This window comes from Podarcis muralis, chromosome 12, assembly GCF_964188315.1.
Source record: "Podarcis muralis chromosome 12, rPodMur119.hap1.1, whole genome shotgun sequence".
Classification (NCBI taxonomy): domain Eukaryota; kingdom Metazoa; phylum Chordata; class Lepidosauria; order Squamata; family Lacertidae; genus Podarcis; species Podarcis muralis.
Genome location: NC_135666.1, coordinates 45,966,271 through 45,980,221, shown reverse-complemented (window position 1 = coordinate 45,980,221; position 13,951 = coordinate 45,966,271). Strand labels below are relative to the sequence as shown.

Below are 13,951 nucleotides of genomic sequence, written 5' to 3'. Positions count from 1 at the left end.
TACTGCACCATACTGCCTCCCTCCTCGACCCACTTCTTCAAGTCCACCTTTCTGCGTTTTGTCCAACCTAGCATTCATTGGTGAACCGTTTGCCCACAAACGATGCAGTGTGCTTCTCTTCTCTGCACAAGAGGAGCGCCTGACCAGTTTTCCCCCCAGGACTAAGGCTTGCGGCGCAGGCTTTTAGTGTTTCAAGAGAAATCCGAGAAGGCTTTTATTGTGAAAAGAGCTTCTGCAATGCGAGCAGGCCTCCCCCCTTCCTCTGATCCCCCTCCCACAAGTCTGCCAGTCCTGGCACACTTTGAACACTCAGCAACTAAGTTGGCTGGCTGCTCAGCGAGCAATTCGTCCTATGGCTCAGAATCATCTTTTTCCCGTTTGCACAGGGTCCCTCTGAACACCTCTACGAGCTACAGCAGCACCTGGAAAGTTTAGCAAGAGATTCACAGGCTGTATTTTTTGAAAATCCAACTCCCTCCTCTTTTTCTTCTTCTTTTTTTGGTTGAAAGATGAGTAAGAGGCTCAGCCTGCAAACCAAACTCTCCCAACAAAGTGTGGCGGCTGGGAATGCACCTTGAAGATGTAACATCTGGTTGCAGTTAGCCCGAGAGAGAGCGAGAAATGGAGAGAGACCAGAGATCTTGATGGCTGATGTTCTGGGCTCTTGGGAAGTCCGACGTATGGGGTCCTCCAGCTGAGCGATGAGAAATTAACGGGCAACCGATTAAAAGAGGCAACCGAGCCGGGGGTCTTCTGCCGGAGGTGAAGACAGGAGGTGGGAGGAAAAGGAAGAAAACTGTCCATCTGAGCATGGTAAGAGTTTTGTTCCTAGTACAGTGGTACCTCGGGTTACAGACGCTTCAGGTTACAGACGCTTCAGGTTACAGACTCCACTAGCCCAGAAACAGTACCTCAGGTTAAGAACTTTGCTTCAGGATGAGAACAGAAATTGTGCTCCGGCGGCACGGCGGCAGCAGGAGGCCCCATTAGCTAAAGTGGTGCTTCAGGTTAAGAACAGTTTCAGGTTAAGAACAGACCTCCAGAACGAATTAAGTACTTAACCTGAGGTTCCACTGTAGTGCAGTCCTAGGAAGTTCAGTGTTGCTTACTCCCAAATACAGTGGTACCTCGTTTTAAGAACAGTCCTGTTTATGAATGATTCGGTTTACAAACTCCGCAAAACCGGAAGAAGTGTCCTGGTTTGCAAACTTTACCTCGGTTTAAGAACGGAATTTGAATGGTAGGAGGCGCACTGGCGACAGGAGGCCTCGTTAGGGAAAGCGCGCCTCAGTTCAATAACGTTTTGGTTTAAGAACGGACTTCTGGAAAGGATTAAGTTCGTAAACCGAGGTACCATTATACGGGATTCAGGGCCAGCTCAAGGAATTTTGCTGCCTGAGGCAAAGGAGGCACCTGTCACCCCAGGCCATAGAGAGAATCCCACCATCCTGGCAGAGGAATCTTACTGACAATGGGACGGTATACCTGACAGCAACAGGGGAATTGGGAGGAATGGAGGGCTGTTGCCATTCACTCAGTGTCTGCCGCCTGAGGCAGCCCGCCCCTGACTCTGTCCGACAGCAGGGCCGGCCCCACTAGAGCTGTAGCTTCAGTCTACAAAATGCCTCCACGCGAGAGAAATCCTTGAGGGGGACAAATGGATTTGCAAAGGTCTTGTTCCCACATTACAGTTCTCCACTCTTTGGGGATTTCCCCCTGTCCGAAACACAGATTTCCCCAATGCGCCTTCCCCTGCTTCGGTTCCAGCGATGTGGAGCTAGCCGCGTGTCTCGTGGCATTAACTCCCACCCTGGGAGAACTGTAAGAAAATAAGTTGTGCCTCATCTAAGGCTGACCGATACAAGACGGGTGAGTTTTAGGATTTGTGACAGGTGCTATCCTGGCCCCGCAGCCAGCAACTGAGTGGCAAGTCAGCTGAGGGAAAGCAAATAGGGAGCCTCTTATCTGTTCAGTTGCACAGCAGGCGTCATGTGGGAATGTGGTCTTATTATCCTGGACGGCAACGAAAACTGTTGCTCGGCTCAGTTTGGACCTTACTTTGGGGGAAAGATGGACTAAACCAAGATGGCCTGTTGAGAAAAGATGTCAGGCCAGGGTTATGAACCACCCTGAGATCTACAGGTATAGAAATTTAATAAATGATAGTAATAATAATAATAATACTGCATGGAATGCGAAAGGTCGGAAATTCCATCTCTGACTTCTCCAGGGAAGACAGAGAAAGCCCTCTGTTTGAAACCTCGAGAGCTTGAATCAGAAGAATATTTCTTTGCACCAGCAATAAAATAAAATGTACTGAAGATAAGAGGTAAAAACCTAACGATAGAAAATACATTGGGGGGATTACATAATCAAATAATAGATGTTATTCTAATCGCCCCTGCTAAAAACCTTGCCGTTTTTGCTGTCAGCTGATCATCTTGATCTGCTAGACGAAAGGACACAGTAGCAATGGTTGAGCGACCCGGCATGGACAATAATAGAGGGGTAATAACCTCACTAGGGGCGCAGGTAGCGTTGTGGATTAAACCGCAGAGCCTAGGACTTGCCGATCAGAAGGTCGGTGGTTCGAATCCCCGTGACGGGGTGAGCTCCTGCTGCTCGGTCCCTGCTCCTGCCCACCTAGCAGTTCGAAAGCACGTCAAGTGCAAGTAGATAAATAGGTACCGCTCCGGCGGGAAGGTAAACGGCGTTTCCATGTGCTGCTCTGGTTCGCCAGAAGTGGCTTGGTCATGCTAGCCACATGACCCGGAAGCTGTACGCCGGCTCCCTCGGCCAATAAAGCGAGATGAGCGCTGCAACCCCAGAGTCGGTCATGACTGGACCTAATGGTCAGGGGTCCCTTTACCTTTATCTTTAATAACCTCACTCCTCAAATCTTTATAAAGAGCGCAAGCCAGAAGCACATGAGCCACTGACTCAATACAGCCATCTCCACAGGGACATAACCGTTGATCTAGAGAGCTACTGGCCATCGGTGTAGAGGCAGCACTGAGATAAATGGGCCAATAGACACATAGAAATTAATTGTCCTTTCTATTATTATTATTATTATTATTATTATTATTATTATTATTATTATTACCACTGATTTATTAATTGCCTTCTAAGCCACCATTTCAAGACAATTTCATTGGCATCCATCTGTCTCAAGATCCATCTCAAGATCCATCTGTCCCTCCCTCTCAGCCTCGCTGATGTGGTCCAAAGGAAAGCAGAGCAACCCGTTTGACACCAGCTTGGCTGCAGGAGTTGCTGGAAGGAGGTGTGCGAGTTGCCATCTGTCAGAGCTGCCCTAGGTCCCAGCTCACAAAGGACCAACGCCAGTTCATTGTTATATAAAACAGTCTTTATTGAAGTTCAGTTTCGCTTTCACAGCCGCGGCGCGCAGCTCTACGTCTCAAACTCTAGACCGCTGAAGCTCCGTCTGAATCTCCTCCCCCCAGACACCAGTTTAAGACTCTAGCCTTGCTCCACCTCTTCCTTTGCTCTTTCCTCCTCTGGTTCCGCCTGTCCGCTGGGGTCTTGCCCTTCCTAGACTCTTCTGACGCTGAGTCCCCTGAGTCTTCCCCCTGCCTCCGGCGGGCTTTAGGACCTGGTTCCCAATCCGGGTTTTCTGCTGTCCCGCGCGCCTGTACATTTGAACTTGGCGCGCGCGCCTAGCCGGCCACCTTCCTCCTGACTGTTACACTGCTCCTGTCACTGCTTCCCCCTTCGGGGAGGCTAGCTGGACCTGACCTCCCCTCCGTTCCCCCACTCTCCGATAGAGGCGTGGTCAGCCCTGGCTCATCTTCTCTCCCTGCTGGAGGAGACGCTGGCCCTGACACATGGGACTCTTCCCCCCCACTGCGCTCTGGTGGGGAAGCTGGTCCTGATCTCCCACTGCTGCTTTGGGAGTCCCCGCTGGCCCCTTGCTTCGGGTGCGTCCCCCCTGGGACCCCCCTTGCCCTGACCATCGGCGCCCCCTTCTGGGAATCTTCTGATTCGCTGGAGAGGCTCATGGAATCTCTCGGGTCACTGTCATTCTCCCCTCCGCTGCCCTCAGATTCTTCCCCTTCGCTCTCCCTTTCCTCTCTCCCCTGTGCCTCTGCTCCTGAGCCCCTGACACCATCCAACTGTCTTAAGGACTCTAGATTTGTGTAGGGTTCGCTCCTGAGCCTTTTCTTCTCCTGAAGGTATCCCACAAGGCAGCAGAGGTTTTGGGTGAGAGCTTTCCTCCTCCTAGGCGATAATTAAAAGCAGTTAAGAACACCACAATAGCAAATATGTTTAAAGCAAAACTAAAACCCTAAGAAGTAGACAGCCTCAGGAAAGACCCATTTATCCAGCGGTGAAAGGAACCTGTCTTTAATTGTTTCTGAAAAGTTCAGATAAGTGGTTTCCTGTCATATCTCGACAGGAATGCTATTTCGCAGAACGGTATTATGAACAGATATGGCAGAGAAATAAGTGTCATTCCCCACAGCTGGGTACATTTTGCATCCAGTATGGCTGGCATAAATAATATTCTCATATTTGATAGCACCACAGACTAGGTTGAACTCCCTGAGCAGACTTGACGTGACCGTTTCCAGAGAGGTGCTCTTCTGTGAGTCTTCTGCAGAAATAATAACAGAATCTTAAAGGTGAATGAATGAATGGATTAGTGTAAGCTTTGTGAACGGATACACGCTTCATCCGATGCATGACATGAAATCTTAATTGGCAAGGTATGGCAGGAGCTGATCGGCAATGAGATGCAAGCGTTACAGCCAGTGATAACTGGAATTTAGAAACCGTTTTTTAATTAATCAGAACAGATAACATAGCACTGATGAGCTGATTTGTGCAACATAACAAAACTCCATTAAGCATCTTCAAAGGCTTTCGACGCAACGGCAACCACTTATCCCATGAATGTGCACAGTAGTTCATAAAGGTAAAGGGACCCCTGACCATTAGGTCCAGTTGCGGACAACTCTGGGGTTGCAGCGCTCATCTCGCTTTATTGGCCGAGGGAGCTAGCGTACAGCTTCCGGGTCATGTGGCCGGCATGACTAAACCGCTTCTGGCGAACCAGAGCAGCGCACTGAAATGCCGTTTACCTTCCCGCCGGAGCGGTACCAATTTATCTACTTGCACTTTGACGTGCTTTCGAACTGCTAGGTGGGCAGGAGCAGGGACCGAGCAGCGGGAGCTCACCCCGTTGCGGGGATTCAAACCACCGACCTTCTGATCGGCAAGTCCTAGGCTCTGTGGTTTAACCCACAGCGCCACCTGCATCCCACAGTAGTTCATACCATGAGCCAAAACAACCCTGTGAGGTAGGCTAGTCTGAGAAACGGACTGTCCCAAGGCTGGTGGTCAATGTGCTTTAGGAGTGAGCTGGGTTTTGAACCCGCCCAAGACTTCCTCTTCCAACACAGGAAGCGACCCTGTGCCTTTCCCAAGATTCTGTTGTTGTTGTTGTTTAGTTGTTTAGTTGTGTCCGACTCTTCATGACTCCATGGACCAGAGCACCCCAGGCACTCCTGTCTTCCACTGCCTCCCGCAGTTTGGTCAAACTCATGCTGGTAGCTTCGAGAACACTATCCAACCATCTCGTCCTCTGTCGTCCCCTTCTCCTTTTGCCCTCCATCTTTCCCAACATCAGGGTCTTTTCCAGGCAGTCTTCTCTTCACATGAGGTGGCCAAAGTATTAGAGCCTCAGCTTCAGGATCTTTCCTTCCAGTGAGCACTCGGGGCTGGTTTCCTTCAGAATGGATAGGTTTGATCTTCTTGCAGTCCATGGGACTCTCAAGAGTCTCCTCCAGCACCATAATTCAAAAGTATCAATTCTTCGGCAATCAGCCTTCTTTATGGTCCAGCTCTCACTTCCATACATCACTACTGGGAAAACCATAGCTTTAACTATACGGACCTTTGTCAGCAAGGTGATGTCTCTGCTTTTTAAGATGCTGTCTAGGTTTGTCCCAAGATTATGCCCATGCGCAAATATTTCCATCCTTCATGCCTGCAGGCATTTGAGAATGAGTTGATTTCCAGAGCCGAGTGTTGCAATGAAAGCATCCGTTAACCATCCTCCTCCCTTCCACAAGAAGTGTGTCTGAAGAAGTGTGCATGCACACGAAAGCTCATACCAAGAACTAACTTAGTTGGTCTTTAAGGTGCTACTGGAAGGAATTTTTTTTTTTCCTTCCACAAAAGTTCATGAAGTTGATTTGTTTTTAAACGAAAGATGGAAGTCTCCTTCGGAGAGTTTCTGTGACTATTTCCTTGAGCCAACTGACATTCTCAGCATTAACATGTGAGCTAGTTCCAGTATGACTTCTAGGAATCCTTGTCCAGGAAGTCAATCAGAGAGCCAATTCTTTCCCTCCACACCTACTGGCCAGGATCTCAACTTTCCAATCCTCAACACAACACAGGGTGACACTCACGGCAAGGATCACTACCGATTCCCAAGGCTAGATGTTAGCAAGACAGAGTGTAGGGAATTGTTTTAGCAGTAAAGGCTCTTGGAGGACAAGAATGCTGAGCCTGTCCCCCCCCCCCCTTTTCTCTGAGAGAACTGTAGTGGTTTCAAAAATATGTGCAAGGTTGCACATTTGAGCACTGATGCAGACATGCCGTCTGCATATTAAAGGGAGCCTAGCACTCTTAGATGGAGCCAGCCCAGAGTTGTTAATTGTGCAACGTATGGTTATTTCTCCTTTGGAGTTGTTGTTTTTTAATAATTTTTATTTGATTTAACAAGCGTAGATTTATAACAATACCAAATAAATATCCACATTTAGAGATTTCTCTTAATCTCTAGACTCCCCCCCCCCATCCCCTCCATGGGTCTTATTGTCAATGTTTTCAACTGCATATTATTTCACAATCCATATTTTGTATGTATTCATATTGTCCATAGTATTTGTTACATTACAAGTGTTATTAAAATCCTGCTAATGTTTTCATCTGCTTAGAGCGGTCTCCTAAATACATGATAAAATTTCCCCATTCTTTCTTAAAGTTTTTGTCTTTTTGGTTCCTGGGCAGTTTTGCCATTTTGGCGTACTCCAACAACTTGGTTTGCCATTCCTCTCCGGTTGGGACTTTGTCTTCTTTCCATCCCTGGGCTAGTAGCATCCCTGAGGCTGTTGTAGCATAGATAAAAAGTCTTTTCTGCTCCTTTGAGATGTCAGTACCTACAATTCCCAATTAAAAAGCTTCTGGGTTGTTTTTTTACAACGGTTATTTTAAACAGACACCCCCAATTCATTATATATCATTTCCCCTAATGCTTTATTACTTTACATGACCACCACATATGATAAAAGGTACCTTCTTTTTCTTTGCATTTCCAGCAGGTAGTTGTACTTGTCTTACACATTTTTGCTAACTTTGTTGTTGTTGCTTAGTCGTTTAGTTGTGTCCGACTCTTCATGACCCCATGGACCAGTGCATGCCAGGCACTCCTACTTCCACTGCCTCCCACAGTTTCGTCAAACTCATGTTTGTAGCTTCGAGAACACTGTCCAACCACCTCGTCCTCTGTCGTCCCCTTCTCCTTGCGCCCTCCATCTTTCCCAACATCAGGGGCTTTTCTAGGGAGTCTTCTCTTCACATGAGGTGGCCAAAGTATTGGAGCCTCAGCTTCAGGATCTGTCCTTCCAGTGAGCACTCAGGGCTGATCTCCTTCAGAACAGATAGGTTGGATCTTCTTGCAGTCCATGGGACTCTCAGGAGTCTCCTCCAGCACCATAATTCAAAAGCATCAATTCTTCGGCGACCAGCCTTCTTCGTGGTCCAGCTCTCACTTCCATACATCACTACTGGGAAAACGATAGCTTTAACTATACGGACCTTTGTGTCTGCTTTTTAAGATGTGGTCTAGGTTTGTCATTGCTTTTCTCCCAAGAAGCAGGTGTCTTTTAATTTTGCTAACTTACTAGGAGTCAAAAGGAATGGTACATCATTTTCATATAGTTTTCTTTCAGCCTGCAACAGGCTGACTTTCTCCGTTGGTTAAGGAAGCGACTAACCTAAGTCTTTTCAGGCAAACCTGATGTGCTATTTTGGCACATCTGGATGTGCTATTTTGCCACATCTGATCTTTGTAGTACAGTATACCGTATGTGCGCAAAGTGCTTCATTCATTCATTCATTCATTCATTCATTCATTCATTCATTGTGTATTTGGGTCACCCACCCACCCATTGGGCCACATGGCTGGCAAGAACCACTGCTGAGTGGGGTAGGACTTACCTTGCTCATTCTCGTGGCATTGTGGGTGTTACCCAGAAAGTGGGGTGCCTCTTCTTCTATCTCTGCGATATCCCCCTACCTACGAGCCTTTCGTTTCCCATAGGATGGTGCTCGTCTTCACTCCTTGTCGTTCGTCAGCAGCAGAAAAAACTTGGCTGCTCAAAATATTCTGTTATGATTACGATTGCCCACAGTCTCAAATGATAGGGCTGGTTCCGCTCATAGTTTGTGCCTGCGGCTGAAAAACCCTTGCTGATGTCATGCAGAGATCCCTAGTCTGCCTGCACACTTGGGCCTTTCTCTCATGTTTCTGCAGCTGCAGCGACTCCCAATTCAGGTCACTTCAGCAAACTGGCAAACCCACAACCCACTTTTTAACCTCTTTGGTGTCTGAAAAAGTGGCTTGTTGACTCGTGGGAGCAAGCCAAGCCAGGCCAGGAACTGGGCCAGGGAAGACCACAGAGGAACCTGCGTTCGCGCGGACTTTGGGATCGTGGCCAATGTACACAGCAGCATTGGAGAGGTGACTCTCCTTTTCATGAGTGGTGATTTTGAGCATATGTGTGTTGGCTTTTTGCTGTTCTTTTCTCTCGACAGCAGCAGAAATGGGGTCTCAGAACAAGTGAAAATCATTTCGCTTTTGGGAGGGGGGAGTTTCCTTTGAGGATGGTTATTTATTATAGTTGCTTTTTGTCCTTTTCATTTTTGTACAAAAAGTAAACTCCAAGCGACTTGCAGGGATCCCCACTCTTAATTCCACTCCTTTCATCTGGCTATCTTGGAATCTAAAGAATGCACATTATGCATTCCTTGGGGAAAGGAAAATGGAGACCATATCTGCTGACTTGCATGCCTTCAATGGAACCCGATGCTGTCCCTTGTGAGGAACAAACTAGCACACTGCAAATCTTGAAGAAACTGAAAATCTGTGTTTTGCGGTTTTGTATGCAGTGTGAAAATAGAGGGTTGTTTTTTTTAATATGTAAAGCATTTTTTTTCCTTCAGAAAAACAAATTATTAAGAATGGCTTTGGAGAATCTAAGGAGGCACACAACAGCTTTTGAAGCCATTGGGAGTCAGAGCTGGTAGCCCCATTAAGAAAGGAAAATATCAAACAAGACTGTGGTTCCTTCCGTACGGGATGTTCAGCCTAGAATTGTTCCGACTTCATTCAGCCTCTGCTGATGGAGAATCCAGACAACATGATTGCCAGCTCATTGCATTCTGACTTCTTTCTCAAGGCTGAATTCATGACAACACCCCCATCTCAGCAAACAAGCAACTACGGCGTCAGTCTGGGTGCAAATAACTGTGGAGTGTTTTCTGGGCTATTGTGCTTTTAAATAACAGCTCCCTTCTCTGGAAGGAATAGTTTCCTCTGCCTCTCCCACCTTCTTCCACCCCACATTTGCTTTTCTCTTTCCTTAACTAAGTAACTGCGCCAACATTTGACAAGGGACAACTTGGAGCCAGTGGCATAGCGTGGGTTTCCAATGTCCGGGGCCATGGAAGTGGGGAAAGGGATGGAGTACGCATACACATTCAACTGCCTAATAGCACTTCTTCTTCTCCTCCATGCTGAATTCCCAGAATATCACCAAAGTCTTTTTTATATCTCCTCACAAAGGCATGGGCTTTCATTGGTTCTACACACCTCTGTTTTTTACCTTTATAAGTACAGTAAAGGAAATTCATTCAGTGAATTCCCATCTGACGGGCCTCCCCCCTCAGGATCACCAACAGATTAGAAGCAGTCCTCATTTAAAGGCAAATTTACACTTTCTGAATCAATACACAAAGCAAAACTTGGCCGCTCTTCAAAAATCACACTTCCCCGAGTTTTGCAATGCTGTTTTCCAGACAAGCAATATGTATACAGTGGTACCTCAGGTTACATACACTTCAGGTTACATACGCTTCAGGTTACAGACTCCGCTAACCCAGAAATAGTGCTTCTGGTTAAGAACTTTGCTTCAGGATGAGAACAGAAATTGTGCTCTGGCAGCGTGGCGGCAGCGGGAGGCCCCATTAGCTAAAGTGGTGCTTCAGGTTAAGAACAGTTTCAGGTTAAGTACGGGCCTCCGGAACGAATTAAGTACTTAGCCCAAGGTACCATTGTATAGCACTTGGGAAGACAGGTAAACTAATGCCAGTGTACTGGAAGAAGCAAATATCACCCGTGTCGAAGCAATGATTCTTCAATATCAACTTCGTTGGACTGGTCGTGTTGTTCAGATGCCTGATTATCGTCTGCCAAAGCAACTAGGTAAAGGGTAAAGGGATCCCTGACCATTAGGTCCAGTCGTGGCTGGCTCTGGGGTTGCGGCGCTCATCTCGCTTTATTAGCCAAGGGAGCCGGCGTACAGCTTCCGGATCATGTGGCCAGCATGACTAAGCTGCTTCTGGCGAACCAGAACAGTGCACGGAAACGGCGTATACCTTCCCGCCGGAGTGGTACCTATTTATCTACTTGCACTTTGACGTGTTTTCAAACTGCTAGGTTGGCAGGAGCAGGGACCGAGCAATGGGAGCTCACCCCGTCACTGGGATTCGAACTGCCGACCTTTGGATCGGCAAGCCCTAGGCTCTGTGGTTTAACCCACAGCGCCACCCGCGTCCCTGCCAAATCAGCTACTCCGAACTTAAAAATGGATAGTGTAAAGTTGGTGGTCAACAAAAGAGGTTGAAAGACTCTCTCAAGGCAAATCTTTAAAAATGTAGTATAAACACTGACAACTGGGAAACACTGGCCTGCAAGCGCTCCAGTTGGAGAACAGCCTTTACCAAAGGTGTCATGGGCTTTGAAGACGCTCAAACTCAGGACGCAAGGGAGAAACGTGCTAAGAGGAAGGCACGCTTGGCAAACCCTCACCGTGATCAACTCCTGCCTGGAAACCTACATCCCCACTGTGGAAGGACGTGTGGAATTGGCCTCCACAGTCACTTATGGATTCACTGTTAAGACCGTGTTTATGGAAGACAATCTTACTCGGCTACAAGTGATCGCCAAAGAAGAAGAATATAGTAGGGGAAAATGAGCATCAGAGATGCATAAATTAGTGAAAACAGCATGCAAATACGAACAAACCACTTTCTGTCCAAATTGCACGCAAACGTGTGGATATATGTGGGAAAATTTGTGCTAAAGTGCTGGCGAAGTTTCACGAGGTCTTAAAAAGAACAACCTGCAAATTGATGTGGTAATGTGTGGAACTGGACCTAAGTCTGGGGAAACCAGCAACTGAGAGAAACTGATATGGATGGATTTGCCTATCCCGCGCTTCAACCGGATCCTTTTAACTGGAGATGCCAGGAATTGAATCCGAGAAGTTCTGCAAGCAACACGTGCAGCGCTATTCTCCCTTTCCAAGGGATGTTCCTAACTTCCAGGGGAAAACATGTTGTCCCACCTCTGCTGTATACACGCCGGCAATCAAAACCGTATGTATGGGTTTGGCACTGGGCTGAATTTCAGCCATAAAATAAAAACGCCTCTCTCCTTTGTCAGTGTGGAGCTGACGCAGGCAGGCGTTTTAGTGGGGAAACGTTGAGCATGTTGCTTGCAGAAGCAAGACGGTTGTGGGTTGTCTCCCCGCCCCCCAATCTCCACATCATCTTCTTCACAACCGCTAAGCCGCTTTAGGCTTTTGATATTGGGTGCCAGAATCAACACAAGGCATTTGCTTTTAAGATATCATCTTTCATTTGTGAAAGGGGAGAGGGAACGGGAGATTGCATGTTGTTGATGGTGAACAGCCTAGAGCAGAAGGGATTCAAGCCAAAACTCGCCAAAGCCAAGGGACACAAACCAGAAAGCAATATTTTGTGCTTGGAAGTTGCAAACAGTTTTCTTTTTTTATTTTCTTTTTTTTTAAAAAAAAATTTATTAAATAATAATTTAATAATATTTATTAAAGATTTTCTTGGTTTACACAAGTACATGCCTTCTCTCTTTTTTCTGGTTGTACAGTACAGTCATACCTTGGATGTCGAACAGAATCTGTTTCGGAAGTCCGTTCAACTTCCCAAAAGTTTGGAAACCAAAGCCTGGCTTCCGATTGGCTGCAGGAAGCTCCTGCAGCCAATCAGAAGCCCCGTCAGGTGTTCAGCTTCCAAAAATAGTCCGGAACAATCACTTCCGGGTTTGCGGCATTCGGGAGCCAAAATGTTCGAGAACTAAGCTGTTTGAAAACCAAGGTACGACTGTATTTCTTACAAATCAGTTACATTTGTTGTGAAACCTTAATGTTGAGTACAGTACAGTGGTACCTCGGGTTACAGACGCTTCAGGTTACAGACGCTTCAGGTTACAGACTCCGCTAACCCAGAAATAGTACCTCGGGTTAAGAACTTTGCTTCAGGATGAGAACAGAAATCGTGTGGCAGCAGCGGGAGGCCCCATTAGCTAAAGTGGTACCTCAGGTTAAGAACAGTTTCAGGTTAAGAACGGACCTCCGGAACGAATTAAGTACTTAACCCAAGGTACTACTGTATAAGGTTGGGGAGCTGGAGTCTGTAGCATAAAGCAGCAGGCTGGGAACATTTGCTCACAGTAGATCTGCTAATCTACGGTTGGAGGATGGATGGCGGCTAACAGATTGAGGTTGAATCCTGACAAGACAGAAGTACTGTTTTTGGGGGACAGGAGGCGGGCAGGTGTGGAGGATTCCCTGGTCCTGAATGGGGTAACTGTGCCCCCGAAGGACCAGGTGCGCAGCCTGGGAGTCATTTTGGACTCACAGCTGTCCATGGAGGCACAGGTCAAATCTGTGTCCAGGGCAGCTGTTTACCAGCTCCATCTGGTACATAGGCTGAGACCCTATCTGCCTGTGGACTGTCTCGCCAGAGTGGTGCATGCTCTGGTTATCTCCCGCTTGGACTACTGCAACGCGCTCTACGTGGGGCTACCTTTGAAGGTGACTCGGAAACTACAACTAATCCAGAATGCGGCAGCTAGACTGGTGACTGGGGGAGGCCACCGGGACCATATAACACCTACATTGAAAGACCTACATTGGCTCCCAGTACGTTTCCGAGCACAATTCAAAGTGTTGGTGCTGACCTTTAGAGCCCTAAACGGCCTTGGTCCAGTATACCTGAAGGAGCGTCTCCATCCCCATCGTTCTGCCCGGACGCTGAGGTCCAGCGCCAAGGGCCTTCTGGCGGTTCCCTAATTGCGAGAAGCAAAGCTACAGGGAACCAGGCAGAGGGCCTTCTCGGTAGTGGCGCCCGCCCTGTGGAACGCCCTCCCACAAGATGTCAAAGTGATAAACAACTACCTGACATTCAGAAGACATCTTAAGGCAGCCCTGTTCAGGGAAGTTTTTAACGTGTGATATTTTAGTGTATTTTTGGTTTCTATGGAAGCCGCCCAGAGTGGCTGGGGAGGCCCAGCCAGATGGGCGGGGTATAAATAATAAATTATTATTATTATTATTATTATTATTATTATTATTATTATTATTATAGCATAGCTGTTCCAGTAATTTAGGATGACCATGTGCCTTACTTTACAGAGGACAGACTTCTGTTTGAAGGCATCCTCTGTTCGAAGGGATGTCTGCTCCGAGTCTGATTTAAAGATTAAAAAACCCAGTAAGATAAAATATTTTTAAAAAAACTGTAAGAAGGGAGACCAGAAGCCTAGATGTTGCCCACCAATAGTCCACACCTGGACAGTTAACCTACTCTGCATAAA

General features: G+C 47.2%; 1 protein-coding gene across 3 annotated transcripts in view; it reads left to right on the top strand.

Annotated features, from left to right (window-relative positions):
- The first annotated feature begins 259 nt into the window (after window positions 1-259).
- Window positions 260-13,951, top strand: part of GASK1A (golgi associated kinase 1A) — a 29,230-nt gene continuing 15,538 nt past the window's right edge. For 2 of the 3 annotated variants that reach the window (XM_077916355.1, XM_077916356.1), the window contains exon 1: window positions 261-813. In XM_077916355.1, the coding sequence (XP_077772481.1) occupies window positions 811-813 (3 nt within the window). In that variant the 5' untranslated portion in view covers window positions 261-810. Of the gene's footprint in view, window positions 814-13,951 lie in introns of all 3 variants that reach the window. The other variant, XM_077916357.1, reaches the window with a different exon arrangement.